Source organism: Microcebus murinus, chromosome 12, assembly GCF_040939455.1.
Source record: "Microcebus murinus isolate Inina chromosome 12, M.murinus_Inina_mat1.0, whole genome shotgun sequence".
NCBI classification, from domain to species: Eukaryota; Metazoa; Chordata; class Mammalia; order Primates; family Cheirogaleidae; genus Microcebus; species Microcebus murinus.
In genome coordinates this window covers 34,539,565-34,560,097 of record NC_134115.1, presented here as the reverse complement: position 1 = coordinate 34,560,097, position 20,533 = coordinate 34,539,565, and the positions used below count along the sequence as shown (strand labels likewise).

At 38.3% G+C, this 20,533-nt stretch overlaps 1 protein-coding gene across 10 annotated transcripts; it reads left to right on the top strand.

Annotated features, from left to right (window-relative positions):
* Positions 1–502: 502 nt before the first annotated feature.
* On the top strand, positions 503–20,512 carry RANBP6 (RAN binding protein 6). 10 transcript variants are annotated; one of them, XM_012738115.3, is made up of 5 exons: positions 503–632; positions 1,075–1,130; positions 1,219–1,314; positions 8,382–8,486; positions 15,997–20,512. In XM_012738115.3, the coding sequence occupies exon 5, from the start codon at positions 16,220–16,222 to the stop codon at positions 19,535–19,537; it is 3,318 nt and encodes a 1,105-aa protein (XP_012593569.1). In that variant the 5' UTR covers positions 503–632; positions 1,075–1,130; positions 1,219–1,314; positions 8,382–8,486; positions 15,997–16,219; the 3' UTR covers positions 19,538–20,512. The 10 variants fall into 10 exon arrangements, with proteins under 10 accessions (XP_012593569.1, XP_075864797.1, XP_012593629.1 ...); XM_076008682.1 differs by having other exon boundaries at positions 1,215–1,314; XM_076008680.1 differs by lacking the exon at positions 503–632 and adding an exon at positions 2,812–2,932 and having other exon boundaries at positions 885–1,130.
* The last annotated feature ends 21 nt before the right edge of the window (positions 20,513–20,533 follow it).

Sequence of the window (20,533 nt, the reverse complement as noted above, 5' to 3'; positions counted from 1 at the left end):
AGGAAATCACAGAGGCGACTCCTCTCCGTTATCTTGTAGTTATTAGGACCGTCATTCTAGTTGAGTTTGCAGATGAACCTTCAGGAATTGCACAGTGGTTTTTGGCTTCATCTCTGTGAATATCTATATGCTTTATGAGAAGGGAGAGGTTATTGGAGACAGAATGGGACTTTCAAACAATAAGAACAGTCTACGCAGTGACCAAAAATGCAGTGGTTTGTTATCTATCTAGGTCCTTTAAATACTTAAAATTTGGATACTGTTGCCAAGAAGAAAGGATAGATCCCACAGTGTACGCCTGAAAGGGTAGCCCCGGCGTAAGGGCTTACTACCCTGCACGCTTTCACTAGGCCTGCAAAGGGAGGCGACGGAACGTGCGTGTCCAGGCCTGCTGGGTAAATTCGGCTCCAGACGTCTGAGAACCGAGCTTCCCCGGAGGGCTGTGCAGTAGCTCTGCGCGCCACGAGAGGGCGCTGCGAGGCCGCTGTCGCCGTCAGGCGAGCGGAGCCGTTGCACTGCAGCCGCCTGGAGCCAGGACTGAAGGCAGAGGCGGGGGATGCGGGAAGGAAGACGGTTAACATCGCGTAGATCTTAGGTTATAAAACTAACTAGCAATACGAAAGGGTCACCAGGTACCTCAGGCTCTCCCGTCTCCCGAGCACGCGGTGGGGTTACATTCCCCGGCTCCCTCGTGGTGGGTGGGGCCCCACGACGGGCCCTGGCCAGTGAGCTGTGCGCAGGAGCCGCCCGCGCCGCTTCTGCGCCGAGCACGTCGTGGCCGAGCGGGGCCTCAGAGCCCGCTGCCTCTCGGACGCGGGCTCCGCGGTAGCCCAGAGGGCAGCCTGCGGCCCTGCGTGACGGCGGCGAGCCGGGTCCCGCCGCTGGCCCACCGCGCACGCGTGGCCTGATTGAGAAGTACAGCGCCTCTTAACCCACAGCTGCGCGGTGATTATTTCTTGCTGTAGCGTTGCTTAACCAAGCTTGACTGTCACGGCCAGGCACTCAGACAAGTGCTTCGCGTATTTTCACGTTCAGTCCTCTCGATGGATTTTTGCCTTCTTTTCATTTTTCCAGATGAGGAGATTGAGACTTAAGAGAGGCTGAGGACTTGGCCAAGGTCAGGCGGCAGGGTAAGTCCTTTTGCTCTGTATCATGCCCCTTAATCGCTATGTTGCACTACCTACCAGTTAGGATCTGTATTACATGTTCCCAAGAAAGGAAGGAGAAATGCATGGAACCAGGAAGGCAAGAGGGAAGACTGCTGAAGCCCAGCCTCTAGCCTGTGGATCCTGAGTCACCCTCAACATTTAGCAGGTAAGAGTTCTGCTAATCTCTCCTATTTTGAACTGCATTTCTCTTCTTTTCTCACAAACCCACCCCTAGTTTTTTCAAGTCTTCTACCTGGATCCCTTGTCTCCAGTCCCAGCCATCTCACTCCTTTCACTGCCTCCCAGATCACCTTTTAAGTTAATGGTTCTTAGCTCCCCATCACGACCACCTGGGAAGTTTTCAAACATGCATGCATAGTTCATGCATGGCCCACGCAAGCATATTTTTTCATATTTGCCTACAATCAAGGACCATAATATGGAAGACTATGATTTTCATGTTTCTGTACTATGAGGCCCCAGTTAACATTTTCTCATTTATCATCCACACAACTCTCCCCTATGTGTCAGTGGCTCTAGAGAGATTATTATCCCTTGAATAAAACATCAATAATATTTTTCTGCCCCCATGCCTCTGATCCAGTTGTTACTTTAACCTCAAATGTCTTCCTCCTCCCCATAGGTAAAAATCTACCATCTTTCAAGTGCTACCTTCTTCATTTACTCTCCCGTTGCTGCCCCCAAGTCAGAAAAAAGACTTGATTCCTTGGACTCTTCTAGTATTTGGCTTATGTCTCTACCATACTTTTTTATTTTTAGTTTTTAGAGTCAGGGTCTCACTATGTTGCCCAGGCTGGCCTTGAACTCCTGGGTGCATGCTGTCTTCCCACCTCAGCCTCCCAAGTAGCTAGGCCAACAGGCGTGTACTCCCACACCTGGCTTTTCTATCGTACTTTTGATTATTCTATCTTTATTATAAATACATTTATTTTTACATGTCTGTCTCCCCCACTAACCTGTCAACTCCTAAAGAGAGGAGTCCAGTGATTTTTTTTTAAATTTTTGCCCAGTGTTATTTATTTGTTTTTCAAAGGAGGATTGGATTTATTTTTAATGAAAAAGGCTGAATTGGAGGCTTGCATTTTTTCCTATACTCCTCAGCTGGCCTTATTTCAGGTATAAGAGTACAAAGATTCCAAGTAATCTGCTCTCATGATGTAAAAGTAAGACCAATGTCAATAAATCAGTTTAAATTCATTGAGAGCCAGGAGAGGTCACATAGCTGAGGCATGGAGTCTGAGCTTGTTTTCAGACTCCAGAAATGCCCGGTGCTATTTTATCTTGTTATCCCACAAAGCACCTCTCCCAATGCTTGCTATCTAGCAAGTGGTCAATATACTTTAAAACACAATTTAATTTGATGAATGAAATATTTATTCACTCATTCCACAAACATGTATTGAGTACTTACAATGACCCAGGCATCAGAGATACAAACAGACAAAAATCTCTACCTTCATGAAGCCTACATTCTAGTGGGAAGACAAACAAAAAACAGGATAAATAAATTATATATGTAGTATGTTAGAAGTGCTAAAGAGAAACAGAAAGCAGAGATGGTAGATGAGTATCAATTTAAGTGATTTGTATGTACATTAAAGTTTGAGAAGCTGTGCTCTAAATTGAGCAACACTCCTTACAGGGATTCTCTACAGAATAATGAATGGAGGGATATGTCAGACCCCAAACCAGCCCTTTTGGGAAGCAGAGAGAGCCCTGGTCAGTGTCTTGGAGATTCAGAGCCAAATGCTTACATTACACAGGTACAAACTCAGAAGGGAACCATTGTACTTCCTAAGAATTTTTCCTCATATTTTTTAGACAAGTGTGTGTGTGTGTGTGTGTGTGTGTGTGTGTGTGTATGTGTGTCTGTGCTTATATGTATTGATGTGTGATTAAAGGAAGGGAACTAACCTTGTTTTGTTTTTTTTTTAGCACCTTGCTGTGGTTAGGATATAGTTTGTCCTATCCAAAACTCATGTTGAAATTTGGTCCCTAATGTAATAGTGTTAAGAGGTGGTGGGACTCTTATGAGGTGTCAGAGTCAAGGAGGCTTCAATTAATGCTGTTCTCACAAGAGTGAGTGAGTTCTTGTAGGAGACGGTTAGTTATCACAAGAGTGAGTTACTATGAAAATGAGTTTGGCTTCCTCAGCTCTGGCTTGCTTCCTCTCTCACCATGTGAGCCCTTGTTTTGAGGCCATGTTATTAAGCAGCACAAGGCCCTTGCCAGATGTGACCACCTGATCTTGGACTTCCCAGCCTCCAGAACCATGAGCCAAAATAAACCTCTTTTCTTTGTAAATTACCCAGTCTTAGGTATTCTGATACAGCAATGGAAAATGAACTAAGACATGCCTATTAAGTTAGGCATTGTGCCACTATACAGGAATAAACCTCAGACCACAAATAAGGACATATCAGAAAGATTACATTTGCAGTGAATCAAATTAAATTAGTTTCTACTCCAAAAATATATGTATTAATTTTTAATCAGGAGAAAAATAAATTTTTAAAAGTCTCTGTGCCCCATATTGTTTAGTCCAGGGGAACTTGCAGCCTTAAGGCCACATGTGGCCTTTTATGTCCTTAAGTGTGGCCTTGTGACTGAATCCAAATTTTACAGAACAAACCTTTTTATTTTTATTGATACATTTTTGCTTGTCTTTTATATTTTTATTTTATTTTTAAAATGAACATATCTAAAATACCAAAGAATAAAATGAGTTTCAATGAAATAATCCTCCCAGGTTGACCAGCGCAATTATAATATTAGTAAGCCTTAAGGGCTGAATTGATGGCTACTATGCTCATGATTTAGTTCTAACTTCTCCCACCTGACTGGCACCACTACTGCACTAGACTGGTTGGTGAGAGTTTATGGGGGTGGAGTATGCCAGTCTGTTATCAGCTTTTGACAGTGGACTGTGTTTCTGTTTGAAGTGGAATTTGTGGATAGTTGCACAGCTCGACAGTATTTTTTAATTCTGTCTGCTTAATAGCCCATCATGTCAAAGAAGACCAAGAGAATGCTTAAGGAAGAAAACTGAAAACATCTTAAGGAAGGTGTTTTAATGAGGATTGGGAATTGAAATATTATCTTGTTACTATTAAAGATAAAATGATTTGCTTGTGATACTGGAATATCAACATTAAAGAAATTCAACGATCATCAGCATTAAAACACTCATAAGAACCACAAATATTTTAAATTAGAGGGAGAGGCACAAAAGGTTGTATTGCAGAAATTAAAAGATTAAAATCAAAAGCAAAGACAATTCTTTCAAGCGGCAATAAGACCTAGAAATAATGCCACTGAAGCAACTTATAAAGTAGTTTATATACTCAGGGGGAAAGGGAAGCCATTCAGTGATGTAGAAATTATGAAATAATGCATTGTTGAAGTTGTAGGAGTTGTAGGGTTGCTTAGACCCCAATAACATTTCAAAGTACAAATAACTGCCTCTTTCAAGAAGAACCATAACTGATCAGCAGCATGAATTAGCCTTCAACTTAACAGAGCAACTTCATGCAATACTTCAAAAGGAAAATATATATTATTCAATCACTTTGGATGAATCAACTGATACTACTGACTCAGCGCAGGTTTTATACTTCATTTAGGTCATGACAGAAGATTTTCTTTGTTACAAAGAGTTACTTTGGGCACTCTTGAGAACAGAACATGGGGAATAGATATCTTCGACAACTTTCAAGATAAATGTCGTGAAGTTGGACTGAATTTGGTAAATTTAGTGAGTGTACATATAGATAGTGCACCTTCCATGACAGGAAGATGTGAAGGGTCTATTGCACAGATTTAAAAAGAGTATTAACTGATCCAGATGGTCTCATTTCTTTTCATTGTATCTTGCATCAGCAAAATCTCTGAGGAGCAGGACTCAAGGTGGGGAAGATACGGAACCAGGAACCATTGCTTTTCATCACACTCTCTGCTGTACTATTTGAGTTTTAACATGTTCAGTATTACTTTAATTTTAAAAACTTAAAAGTATTATAAAAGAATGGCTATAATGCAGGGGTTCTAAGAATCACCTAGGGTGCTTGTTGAAAAATTATATTCACAAAATTTGTTCAGTAGCTCAGGGTGGAAGACAGGAATTTGAATTTTAACAAATGTCCTAGGTGATCCTGTTTCAGGTGGTCAGGGGACCACACTTTGAACTGTAATGTTCTAAAGTTTCTTTATTACCTACAATGGTTTGATTTTCAATACAAGCTTCTTAAAAACTCAGTTTTAAAGAAACCCTTTAAAATAAATTTTGAAATTCATTCTAAGATTCTTCATTTATAAAAACACCCTTTATACTTAATTTTCATTGACTTTATATTTTAAATCTTATTAAATGCTTTTTGGCATCTATTGTTATACTGGTATGATTCTTACTAGTTTTCCTGATAATGTAATAAATTACATTATTACCTTTGTATAATACCAACCTTAGATTATAGATAACAAACCTGATTAGCAAACATATTAACATAAATTACCATACTGTGATAATATTTCTATATTCTAAAATCTTTTTTGTAGTTGTTGTTAAACTACCTTTCTAACCCTTGGCTTTATAAATTTCTGTTTTTTCTCTTTTGAAAATTATTAAGTCTATCAGTTCTTGTCAGGAACCTGGCAGGAAACAGAAAGCATATTTAGAAAGTGTTAGTGAAGAAAGTATACTAAATGGATTATTCACAGAGATGCGAGAAAGCTTAAGAGGACATAATAAGGCTCGAGATCTAGCGACAATTATACATTTTTACTACTTTTGGGCCTAAGGGGAAAATGAGAGAAAGTGAGCCTAGACAGAGTTTATCATGAAAGAGGGGCTACCTTATAAGAAATGTAACTATAGGATGCAGCCAGGATCAAAACTGTAGCAAGGCAGGAGAAAACAGAGTGGAGAGCTAGGAAATAAATACCCCGGCCCCTCTTCCCAGTCTCTTGCTGATGCCTCTCTTTGGCCAGTCCAACCAGAAGCCTGAGAGAAAGGGAAACTGAATGATGCCATCTGTATATGTCAAGAGATACAGGAGCGATGGAGAACAAGGAACACATGATGATATTCGTGGTCTCTCATTTGTGCACATCTACTTAGCAAAGACGTGGACTACCCTTTTGAGGATGTTTGAGTAGCAAACAACCATGGAAGATAGAGATAACATCTCCCTTTGGAGCAAAGGGCAGGCATGATTACCAGCCAGAATAAAATGATAATGTCTCTCTTTGGAGCAAAAGCAGTCAGGCTTACTACCCTAAGATTCCTGTATTCTAAGTTCAGCATTTCTTTCCTGCAATACAATCCACAGTGCATGCAGCTGTCATTCTCTTTGCATTATCCTATGGGAACAGCAGGTTGGGAACTGTGAAAAAAAATGCTGATACTCTGACTACCGTTATTGCTGTAATAAACTAAATTTGTAAATCTCTGTTGCAGGAATCTCATCTTTTACCACCATCCATGAAACTATGGAAGGGTAATTTGTTCACATTGAAATAGAGTAAAATCTCAGATCACAGATCTTGACAACACAAAAAAAGAGAAAGCCAAACAAAATTTAACAAAACCATATTTTCAGCATTGGAGGTGGCTGTTACACCAACACCTTACTCTGAAAATTGGTAATTAAAGAGAAAGAATTAAGCAACCCTTCACTGTGGCCAAGTAGCCTTAGATAATGAGAGAGAGAGAGTGCCTCTTAACAGAAGAATGCAAGCTTATAAATATAGGAAAAATTATGGAATTAGAAAAATAATCACCTTTTTTCCAAATCCTAATGAAATAACGGATTTACGTAAGGACAATCTGCAGTTTGTCAAAGTACCACCCAAAGATAAATTACTGGTCTCAAGGCGAAAAACAAAATAGAGCAGCCCAGGCAGTCACCACTTAAAGCTTAGCAACAGTAATCTTAGGACATCCAAACATGTACATCTTGATATAATGCATATAAAATACATAGCCTCACAAAGGATTCTTGTCAAAAATGTTTAACTTGAATCTAATTTAACCATTATTGTTAATATCTTTTTAGAAGCTATGTTTTTTTTTTCCAACACTTAAAAATTGATTGAAATTTAGAATAATCAACTCTCTCTCTTTGCCTGGGAATGTCCCAAGGCTAAAAGTCCTCCATTTCAAGAAAATCTGGTCCTAGGGAAATCAGGATGGCTGGTCACGCTACTGTAAATTTAACTTGTTACACTCATTACAATTCTAATGTATAAGATCTTCATAAATCTTTTAAAAGTATACATACAATAATAAATCAAACATACAATGATGCAATGACTGCAAAACAGATCAGTATACTAATGGCAGTTTTGTATTCACAAGAGTTCTAATTCAGTTGCTAAATAATTTATTTTTTATTATCCCATTTTTAGTCTTCCTGGACACATAATTTTCTCACCTTACCTAGAAAATAAGCGTTATTTCTTACACTTGCTGAAGATGCAGATAAAAATGTTTCAGCATCTTCCAAGAAGTTCCTCTCAGTGTACTACCCAACTGGACATATCCTTTTGATAATGTTTTGTCTATTATACAAGAAACTGCCCAAAACATTGGTTTTAATCAATCAAATATATTTTCACTTTTGTAACCCTAATATTATTGTCATCATAAAGAAGGTACTTTTTGGAGTGTTTTATCTTTATAATAGAGTTTAATATGTCTGCTTTGTGAGAATTTTTTCTGTCTTTTTTATTAAATTTATAGTTAATATAATTTATAATTGATTATTTGGTGTGGAGCCCAATCCAACCTTATTCTCTATCATCCCTGTCCCTGGGCATTGCTTCTACTGGGCTCTCTCAGCCCTGGGAGTAGGAGGCAAACATTCTCATTTTAGGAGAACAAAATGAACATCAAATGTCTGGATGGTTGATATCCTCTATCACTATTATAATTTTCCTCTGAGTCAGTTATACAATCTGTATTTTTAAAAAAATGTTTAAAAACCTATCCCTACCTTCCTTTGTTATGAGAATTAAATCAATTAATATCTGCAAGTACTATATAAATATTCCCAACCAGCTGGAGAAGAATCCAGTTGAGTATTCTGGTAGTGACTTTTCTGTTCTCTCCAATTTATTATATTTATATTCAACTTTGGATATTCTAAATTATTGCCATGCAGTCCTTAAAGAGGATAACAGTGTTTTACTACTGTGCTTCTTATACATCTACAGGTAAGAGGTAATATGCTGGGAAATACACAAAACTACAGGTTCAACAAGGGTGGTCTTCCTGGCTTGATCTGAGGAGTTCCAGACCAGACTGTAAACTTTATGAAGGTAGGCATTCTGTCTGTCTTATTCAGCATTGTATCCCCTGTGCCCCAGCACGGTACCTGGCACATAGTAGGTATACAATGAATACTGGCTGAATAAATGAATGAAGTGGGAGCTATAAGAGAAGAAATTTTCATATAAAAATTGAAAATATTAGCAATTGGAACATCATGTTACATTTACTTTAAAGCCAAAATTAGAACCCTTGAAGTAAATATGATCATAACAAAAAAGACATTATTAGAATAAATGAATGAGCGAGCAATGGATCTTTTTACTAGAAATTTTTCCAAAGTCACATTTTCCAAAGTGGGGTTGGAGGGTGCACATTTTATGTCTCTTATGTCTCTTTCATTCCATAATAATCCTCCTCCTCTTTTTGGATGAGAAACTAGGTCATTAATGATGAAAATTATAATTACTTGGGATGAAGATTTACTGTAAAGCTATAGAAATCAAGACTGTGTGGTAATGAAGTAAGAACAGACACATAGATTAATGGAACAGAAGTTTCATAAATAGGACTCTATACACACACACACACACACACACACGGTCAATTGATAGTCAACAAAGGTATCAAAGTAATTCAGTAAGGGAAAAGTGGAATAACCTTAAGTACATATGTAAAAAGAAATAAAATCGTATACCTATACAAAAAGCAACTTGAAATAGGTCATGGCTCTAAATGTAAAACTATAAAACTTGTAGAAGAAAAATTGGAGAAAATCTTTGTGGCCTTGAGTTGGATAAAGATTTTATAAATAGGCCATAAAAAGCACAAACCTTAAAATTAAAAAAATTATAACTTGAGCTTCTTCAAAATTAAAATCTTTTATCTTGAAAAGACACAGTTAAGATAAAAAGGAGAAAAATATTTGAAAACATATATGAAAAAGAACTTATATCCAGTATGTGTAAAGAACTCTTAAAATGTAATAGTAAGAGGACAAAAAACTAGGTTTTTTAAAATGGGCAAAATATTTGAATAAACACTTCACCAAAGAAGGTATACAAATGGCAAATAAGCACTTGAAAAGGTGCTCAATGCCATTAGTTCTTTGAGAAATGCAAACTAAAACCATAATCAGATATCACAACATAATCACTAGAATTACTGAAATCTAAAATACTGACAATACTAAGTGTTGTCAAGGATGTGGAACAACTGGCACTCCTAAAAATTGCTGTTAGAAATGAAAAATGACACAACCAATTTGAGAAGCATTTGGCAGTTTCTTGTAAATCTACACTTAATATATGACCAAGCCATTCTACTCGTGGGTATTTATCAAGAGAAATGGAAAACATATTTTCACACAAAAACTTATATTCATATATTCACAGGAGCTTTATTCATAATAGCCTAAAACTGGAAACAACCCAAATGTCTATCAATTGATTAATATATAAACAATTTTTAATATGTTTATATGACAAAATACCACTATATTCATGGTATATAAGTATAAAGGAACAAACATACCCTAATGTGGATAAATGTTAGAGCATGTGCTGAGTGAAGAAAGCCAGATACAAAAAGCTGCATGCTGAATGATTCTATTTATATGGAATTCTAGAAAAGACAAGGATATAGCAATAGAAATCAGATCAGTAGTTGCCTGAAACTATGGTGGGAAAGGAGATTGTCTGTTGAGAGACCCAAGGGAACTTTTTGAGGTAATAAAAACCGTCTAGGCCAGCTATGGTGGCTTACACCTATAATCCTAGCACTTTGGGAGGCTAAGGTAGGAGGATCACCTGAGGCCAGGAGTTCAAGACCAGTCTGAGCAACATAGTGAGAATTCGTCCCTACAAAAAATAGAAAAATTGGCTGTGTCATGCACACTTGTAGTCCCAGCTACTCAGGCTGAGGCAGAAGGATCACTTGAGCCCAGGAGTTTGATGTTGCAGTGAAGTATGATCATGCCACTGCCCTCATGTCTGGGCAACAAAGCAAGACCCTGTCTCCAAAAAAAAAAAAAAAAAAAAATCTATATGATTACTTGACTATTAAAATTCATCTAATTATTCACTTGAAATCAGTGAATTGTATTGCACATAAATTATACCTCAATAAATCTGATTAAAATAAAAATATTTCATAGGTGGTGCTGTGTATGTCCTATTGCATCACTTAATGATATAAAAGTCAAGGTCCAGTCAGGAAAACAGAAACCATACTATGTACTTCAAGAGGAGATTTAATTTAGTGGATTGGTTACACAGGTGTGAGAGAGCTAAAAGAGTAAACAGCACTGAAGTAAAATATAATTAAATTAAGAAGATAACTGCAGAACCGTTACCACCCCTAAAGCTGAGGAAACAAGATGGAACTGGTGCTTCTGAGCTCAGTGTGAGAAACTTCTGAGGAAGGGGTGCCCTCAGGTTACTGCTGGTACCTCTGCAGACATGGGATGTGATTGGTTTTTTTGGAGTCCTGCAGGAGTCAGGAAACTGCTGCCCCCAGGAGAAAGGGCCATTGCCTGTGGCCTTCTGATTTCAAGGCTCTCCTTTTTTAAGTACCAAAGGAAGCGAGAAAAGCTTCATCTTTTTCTGCTGCAACCCTTTTAATGAAAGGATTTATTCTGCAATATTTGGATTCAGTCAAAAGGCTGCACTTAAGGACCTAGAAGGCCACATTTCACTTTAAGGCCACAGGTTCCCACCCCTTAAATTCTCACTGTTCCATCTATTATAGTTTAACATCCATTGGTGACTGTTACCTCTACTTATTATTTCACTAGGGGTTATAACACAGCAATTTTCTGATTTTAGCATTCTTTATCAACTTATTAGCTGGAATTCTATAAAGAAGAACATTCTCTTGTCAAATATTTGGCTATGTCAAATATTTGTACAGGAAAGGCAGGAAAAAAATCTTCATTATTTCTCTTTATCAACTTTCAGAGTAGGTGATCTAGCAATCTCCAAAGATGATCAATCAGTTAATGACTTTTTTGATATTAGAAATTTATCAATTTTTGTTTTACATATTTGATGTTTTTTAATCCACTGCAAGCATTATTCTTTTTTATATTCATATTGCCCCATCTTAGGCCAGTGGGAGCCTTCATGGTATTTTGTTTTCTGTATTTTTTTTTGTTCCAAATTATTCATTTTAAAATTTCAGGTATGTCCAATTTAATTCTATCCCTCTCATTTGACTCTAAATCTCCCAGATCATGGAAGAAATTTGCAACTTATCTTGAACTTTCCCCACTTGGTAAACTGCTAATAAACACCTCGATTGTCTGGTATTGAGCCACCTTATGGAAACATTCTTGAGATGGTCTCTCACTACAGAAAACAAAGCCAATTTTAATTACAAAATTTAATAAACTTGTTCAACGCTAACCAAATCTGCAAGTCTAGTCTTGAATCTTGGGTATTATGCATGTTCCTTAGAGGGGAAAAATAAAGGAAATAATAATGCAAACATAAACATTAATTGGAAAGAACTATGCAATCTAAAAATGAAGCATCTTAAGACTTTAATTCAGTTTGTGTTTTTTTAAAGTAAAAGAACATAAATAATTTTCCTAAAATGTATTCAGTTTGGTTCTTACTGTTGAGATGATGACTATCATCATAGCATGTGAGAGTAACTAGAGAACAAAATATGGATCCTGGCACCCACCTTCCCAGGGAAGCCTCTTTTCCCTCCAGAAGAGTTAACAGTCTTTTGATCTGCATTAACACTGTTCTTTCTTTATATAAAGGCATTAAATAGGTAAATAGCAGCACCTCCAATCAGATACCCAGGCCAGAACTTGAGGATGTTTCCTAGACTTCTCTTTGCCCCAAGTGCTACTAATACTACTTCTTAAAAACTCTCCAACCCATGCCCTCTTTTCTTTCCTTTTACCATTACTATGGTTTAGACTTTCAGCTAAACTGGACTACGTTATTGGCCTCCTAAATGCCTCCAGTCTTCACACTTCAGTTTTTATACTCCTATCTATGTAACCTTTCTAAAAATAGATCATTTCACAGCCCTTGATTAAAATCCTTAAACAATTCCTTGTTACCCTCAGAAAAAAATTCAAATTTCTTCATATGGAATGTGATACCCTTCATGATCTAGTCTCTCTATTTAACTTTCTATTTTTCTCCTTCCTGGCTCCTGTGTCATCCCCAGGCCCCCTCAAGCCCTGTACCCAATGCTCCAGCAATACTGAAGACTAGCACAGTTCTCATCACAGAGTGCTCAAAGGCCTCTCTGCATTTGAACAAGCTGTCACTTCTACTTAGAATAACCTTCTTTTTCTTCAAAAGGTCAATTACTTCAATAGTCAGCTCTGATATCACCTCCTCTGGGAAGCTTTACCTGATCTCCTCCACACCCAGAGGAGATTAGTTGCCTTCACAATCCCATGTGGTTCTGTGGCAGATTTACCATTACCATGGCGATCACCACACTATGTGACAATTACTACTACTATTAATACTATGATATTAATACTACATCTCATGAGTACTGTCATGTATTTAATCGTAAATTTACTCCCAGCACTTTGAGTACACTCTCAATGTTTGCTGAACAATTGCATAATCCTAACCTAGCATTTTCCAATCATATTTTCAAAGTGGGTGTATCAATTTACCTATACTTCCAACAAAAATATAACCAAGTTCCCTGTTGTTCCACATCCTCAGCAACCCGTGGCATTGTCAGACTTTTAAATTTAAAACATTGTGATGGGTCTGTGGTGATATTTCCTTGTAGTTTTTAATAATTCTCTAATATGCTAATGCTGTAATGCTAAGAGAAACCTTTTTCTCTCTTTTTTTTTCACTATGAATCTAAGGGGAGAGAAACCTTTTTCTTGCACATGCTTATTAACATTTCCTGAAACAGCAAATGCAAAGGCCCTGCAATGAGAATTTTTTTTAAATGATTAATAGAAGATTTATTTAAGAATACATACAGTCATCATTGCCAGACTTAATATGAAATGTTAAATGTTCGATCCAATTTTCCTTCCTGGATAAGTTTTACTTTCCTACCCCTGCCAGTTTTGAAACATAATACCAGAAGAAGAGGGGCCCAGTTCCACATAGAGCTCCTAAGAGTGAGGTCTTGGGAGTGGGTCTGAAATTGGGATAGACATTTGCTGATCTTGCATAGGTCCAATGAGTCAAGGCAGGATCTTCGATGAGCCCCCCGCGGCTGGGGTCGTTGTACTGAAGCAGGTACTCCCGTTTAAGCCGGGCCGTTGTGGCCAACTGTTCGGCTTGCGCCTGCTGGTTTTCCAGAGATATGTATTATTCGGCTAGGTCCAGGATCCGGAACAGAGGGGCCAGGAGCGACGCAGTATACTTTTGGAACATCTCAGCTGAGCAGCGCACAACTGCGCCTGCGCGGCTCTGAGGCCCTCCCCCTTTATTCTGACCTTTAGCTTCAGGAAGTGCGCCTGCTTGCAGTGAGAATTTTTAAAGGGACAGTAAGAAAACTAGTGATACAGAACTGTAGTCAAGGTCTTGGAATCAGAACCAGAGGTGATTTCATCCGTTATTCTCAAATTTTGGTATTTATATAAAAACTCAATGTGCTTGTTAAAATTGTATATTCTTGGGTTGCAGCCACCAGAAATTCTGGTTCAGTAGTTTGGAGCTTAGGCCCTAACATCTATATTTTAGAATAAGTATCCCAAGTGATTCTGGTGGAGTTGGTTTTTCAGTGCACAGAATAAGAAATGCTGTTTAGAGAATAGGGATTCATACTACTTTGTCTATCATCTGGCTAATGTTAAAGCTATTATTTTCTATTTCTCTAATGTGCAGCAGCATTTTAGAAAGTTAAACTTAGGCTTGTTTGAAAAAAAAATTAGGCTTGTTTGGAAAAGTTTTAGTCAGACTGCAATAAGTGAAGGACTTTGATTATGTTGCCAAATCAAGAGTAGCTATGGAGAAGTAGTATGGTGAAAAGAGCATCAGTGTCACTTTCAGAAGAGGTGGAATTGAGACTCTGGTGTGTCATCTTAGGCAACTCTTTCCCCTGAGTTTCCTTTACTGATCTAAAATTAGTATTATACCTATCCTACCAATTTCACAAACCTGTATAAGGGTCAAAATGAGAATATGATATAGTGCTAATACAGAAGTAAAACCTAATCATTGTAAAAGAAATGATAATTATTTTTGATTGACACACCTGCCTGATTTAAAGAAACAATATTTAGCCTCAGGGACATGTGCTTCTTGGAATAAACTCAGCAGCTTCCTACTAAAGGGTAGTTAAGATTTTAATAACTGAAACCACTTCATATTACAGTTTAGGTAAAATGCAAGGAAAATCTTGAGTGACTTGACCTAGGATACAAAATTAATTTAGAGATAAGACAAGAATTCAAGTCTTCTGATTATTAGTCCAGGTTACTTTTCACCATACTTACCCAGTAGTCTGTCCTATTCTTTATTATAATCCACAGGCTTGGCAATTCTGATACACACCAGAGTTTGAACACCATGTGTTCTTCATTAGATGTGGTAGTGGGACGGTGATCATTGTTTTTATTCTTTTATTTTACTTATTATTTTATAAACAGTTTATTGTGACATTATTTATATACCAGAAGATTCACCAACTTATATTATACAACTCAATGGTTTTTAGTACAATCACAGAATTGTGTAACTGAAACTGCCCTTTATGAATTAATAAAGGGGTGAAAGGCAAGAACTGTGGTAAGGGCCTAAAACTTTTCAGGGGCACAAGCCTAGCTAAAAATAATTACATCAATCAGCCACTGTCCCCCTGTTTGCTTCTCTATAATTTCTACTCTAGAATCACATAACTAGTGGTAATAAAAATTCTTAGCTTTTTCTGTAGATAGCATCACCTTTTCATAACCTAAAGGCAGTTTCTGAGACAGATGTCTTCCAGGTCTGGAGTGCCAGTGGATTGCATGACCCACCCAGACCAGCAGCCTATACCAAGAAACTGACTCAACTGGAATTGTAACCCCAACCCAGTAACAAATTCAACACAAGATTTTGCCCTGCCAAACTGTCTTTAAAACCTTTGTCTCCCAAATTCTTAGGGAGGAGGATTTGAGGAATTCCTCCAGTCTCCTGGCTTAGTGAGCTACAGAATTGAACTCATTCCCCCCTGTAACACATGCTCTCTCGGTGTATTGGCTTCCTCTTGGGGCAGCAGGCAATGAACCTGGTTGGGCGGCAACATAACCATCACCACAATCAATTTTAGAACATTTTCATCACTCAGAAGGAAACCCCTGTCTGATAGTAGTCATTCTCCATTCTCCCTACCCACCAGCCTCAGGCAACAACTAATTTTTGTTTTTCTGGATTCACCTATTTGACAGCTTTCATATATAACGTAATCATACAATATGTGCTCTTTCGTGATCACCTTCTTTCACTTAGCACATTTTCAAGATGTACTTATTTTTACAATTATCAGGATAACACCAAGATAGTGCAGAAATAATGAAGGCACTCATTATCTCATTCTAATACAATCAAATCTTTTTTTTTCCTTCTGCAGGTGCGTTTTCATTTGATTGGAAAACAAATAGAGGACGCTCCTGGCCTCCACCCAGCTCTCGCCTCTCTCCAAAACTGACTCCCTGCTTCAGGAGCACAAGAGTGCCCAGGCAGCAAAGGGAGAAGCACCCCCGCCCATCCCCGCTGGCGCCTTGCTTACGTCACTGCTTGGAGCCGCAGACTCCCTCCCTCCCTCTCTGTCGCGGCAGCTTTGACAGAGCGCGATGGCGGCGGCCGCTTCTGTAGGGGTGCCGGCGACTGTGTCGGAAAAGCAAGAGTTTTACCAGCTTCTGAAGAACCTAATCAATCCAAGCTGTATGGTGCGGAGGCAAGCAGAGGAAATCTATGAAAATATCCCAGGTCTGTGTAAGACTACATTCCTCTTAGATGCCGTCAGAAATAGAAGAGCAGGTTATGAGGTGAGACAAATGGCTGCCGCACTGCTACGACGGCTTTTGTCCTCTGGGTTTGAGGAGGTCTATCCAAATCTGCCTTCTGATGTTCAGAGAGATGTCAAGATTGAACTGATACTGGCCGTTAAGTTAGAAACACATGCTAGCATGAGGAAAAAACTTTGTGATATTTTTGCAGTGCTGGCCAGGAATTTGATAGATGAGGATGGCACTAACCACTGGCCAGAAGGTCTGAAGTTTCTCATTGATTCAATCTACTCTAAAAATGTGGTTCTATGGGAAGTTGCACTTCACGTTTTCTGGCACTTTCCTGGGATTTTTGGGAACCAAGAGCGGCACGATTTGGATATCATCAAACGGTTGTTGGACCAATGTATTCAAGATCAAGAACATCCAGCAATCAGGACTTTATCTGCTAGAGCTGCAGCTGCATTTGTACTTGCTAATGAGAATAATATTGGTCTTTTCAAAGACTTTGCAGACTTGCTTCCTGGAATCTTACAGGCTGTGAATGACTCATGCTATCAGGATGATGATTCAGTGCTAGAATCCCTTGTTGAGATTGCAGATACTGTACCTAAGTACTTGGGTCCTTATTTAGAAGATACTCTGCAGTTGAGTCTAAAGTTATGTGGAGACTCTAGGCTTAGTAATCTGCAACGACAGCTGGCTCTTGAAGTAATAGTGACCTTGTCTGAAACTGCAACTCCGATGTTGAAAAAACATACAAATATTATTGCACAGGCAGTTCCTCATATATTAGCAATGATGGTTGATCTACAAGATGATGAGGACTGGGTAAATGCTGATGAAATGGAAGAAGATGATTTTGATAGCAATGCAGTTGCTGCTGAGAGTGCACTAGACAGACTGGCTTGTGGGCTTGGTGGAAAAGTTGTTTTACCAATGACCAAAGAGCATATCATGCAGATGCTTCAGAGCCCTGACTGGAAATACCGACATGCTGGATTAATGGCCTTATCTGCCATTGGAGAAGGATGCCATCAGCAAATGGAATCAGTTCTAGATAAAACAGTTAACTCCGTTTTGCTTTTTCTTCAGGATCCTCACCCAAGGGTAAGGGCTGCAGCCTGTACTACACTTGGACAGATGGCTACAGATTTTGCACCTAATTTCCAAAAGAAATTCCATGAAATAGTGATTGCAGCTTTGTTGCGTACCATGGAAAATCAAGGTAATCAGCGTGTGCAATCACATGCAGCTTCTGCTCTTATTATTTTTATTGAAGACTGCCCCAAGTCATTGCTAGTTCTATATTTGGATAGTATGGTGAAAAGTCTGCATTCCATATTGGTGATTAAACTTCAAGAGTTGATTCGGAATGGAACTAAGTTGGCCTTGGAACAACTTGTGACAACCATTGCATCCGTTGCAGATACAATGGAAGAAAAATTTGTTCCATATTATGATATATTTATGCCCTCACTAAAGCACATTGTTGAGATTGCTGTTCAGAAGGAACTCAAGCTTCTGAGAGGAAAAACTATTGAGTGCATTAGCCATGTTGGTCTTGCTGTTGGGAAGGAAAAATTTATGCAAGATGCATCAAATGTGATGCAGCTATTGTTGAAGACACAATCAGACTTAAATAATATGGAAGATGATGATCCTCAGACTTCTTACATGGTTTCAGCATGGGCTAGAATGTGTAAAATTCTTGGAAAAGATTTTCAACAGTACCTTCCACTGGTTGTCGAGCCTCTTATTAAGACTGCTTCAGCTAAACCTGATGTTGCTCTCTTAGACACGCAAGATGTGGAGAATATGAGTGACGATGATGGCTGGCAATTTGTAAATCTTGGAGACCAGCAAAGTTTTGGAATTAAAACTTCAGGACTTGAAGCAAAAGCAACTGCTTGCCAGATGTTAGTTTACTATGCTAAGGAATTAAGGGAAGGATTTGTGGAATATACAGAACAAGTTGTGAAGCTGATGGTTCCCTTACTGAAATTTTATTTCCATGACAATGTTCGAGTGGCAGCAGCAGAGTCCATGCCTTGTCTCTTGGAATGTGCAAAAATTCATGGCCCAGAGTATCTTGCACAGATGTGGCAATTCATATGTGATCCCTTAATCAAGGCTATTGGTACTGAACCGGATACAGATGTACTCTCAGAAATAATGAATTCTTTTGCAAAGTCCATTGAAGTAATGGGAGATGGTTGCCTTAATGATGAACACTTGGAAGAACTGGGAGGAATATTGAAAGCAAAACTTGAAGGGCATTTTAAAAACCAAGAATTACGACAGGTTAAAAGACAAGAAGAAAACTACGATCAACAGGTTGAGATGTCTCTGCAAGATGAGGATGAATGTGATGTTTATATTCTGACCAAAGTATCAGATATTTTGCACTCATTGTTTAGTACTTACAAGGAAAAAATTTTACCATGGTTTGAACAGCTACTTCCATTAATTGTAAATCTAATTTGTTCAAGTAGGCCATGGCCAGACAGACAGTGGGGATTGTGCATATTTGATGACATCATAGAGCACTGCAGTCCAACCTCATTTAAATATGTAGAATATTTTCGGTGGCCAATGCTACTTAATATGCGAGATAACAACCCTGAAGTCAGGCAAGCTGCTGCTTATGGCCTGGGTGTTATGGCACAGTTTGGTGGAGATGATTATCGTTCTTTATGTTCAGAAGCTGTTCCATTGCTGGTAAAAGTTATTAAGTGTGCAAATTCCAAAACCAAAAAAAATGTCATTGCTACAGAGAACTGTATCTCAGCTATAGGGAAGATTTTGAAGTTTAAGCCTAACTGTGTAAATGTAGATGAAGTTCTTCCACACTGGTTATCATGGCTTCCGCTGCATGAAGATAAAGAGGAAGCTATTCAGACTTTGAGTTTTCTATGTGACTTAATTGAAAGTAACCACCCAGTTGTAATTGGTCCAAATAATTCCAATCTTCCCAAAATAATCAGTATAATTGCAGAAGGAAAAATTAACGAGACTATTAACTATGAAGATCCTTGTGCCAAACGCCTAGCTAATGTTGTGCGTCAGGTACAGACTTCTGAAGAATTATGGTTGGAATGCATATCCCAACTTGACAATGAACAGCGGGAAGCCTTACAGGAGTTGCTAAATTTTGCTTGAAGCACATTAGTATCACTTGAATATCTACCATAAAAGTAACTACAAATAAGTGTTTTGAGTGGATCCCATTACAAATGAGAGAACTGTTTTCTCTCTTCTAAACAGTTTATATTTCTTTCCTGTTTCTCCAGAGTTAGTCAGTGTTACAGCCTTCTGTTTACCTTGCATGTTTTATCTTCTAAACACAGATCTTGGTGATAACCTGTTCTTCCAGTTGTCTTAGAATGTTTGTCATCTTTCCCCTAGTTGCTGTGAAGTATATAAAGTGTTGATATTTGTTTTAACTATTATTGATGCTGGGCAAGCAGTATACTTGGTGTCAAGATGTCATGCTGACTATCACAGGATGCTAAGAGTCAGGAAGATAAGATAGAACTTCCAGGATGAACATCTTTGGAACTGTGATGAAGGATATAATGACAGGCTTATCCCTCCTTGATAATACTCCTGGTATTCATGGTAGTAATGAGAGGATGCTGGAAGTGGGAGAGTTGAGATACTGCAGTGGATGTGGGGGTTTTCTCTATAATGTATGTGAAAATGTTCATAATGTACTCCTGAGAACTGGGTAGGACCTATCCATATTCTGGTTCCCTTGTGTCCTGCTGAGAGTTATGAGAAGTTTGGAATCTCTTTAGCCAGACTGGTCTCTATTTTTTTAAGTTATCCAGGACTCTAAGAATCATGATTACTGAAAATCGAGTCCTGGTATGTCTAACATTGGCAGCATGTAACATACTGTAACACAGTGTTTCACAAATAATAAGCAGTCAATATTTGTGGGAGTAAGTTCGGTGTTATATGTTTCAACAGAGTATTGCTTTGTGTATGTATGCCATTTCCCTCCACCCCCTGCAAAGCAGCTCAACAAGAAAAGAAGCCCTGACAGAATAGGACTTAAATAGATTACTATTTTAAAGAATTTCCTAATAGATTCTACAGTAGCACTGAAGAGTATTCTGTAAAAGTGAAAGGGAAGAAAATATAATTTTATCT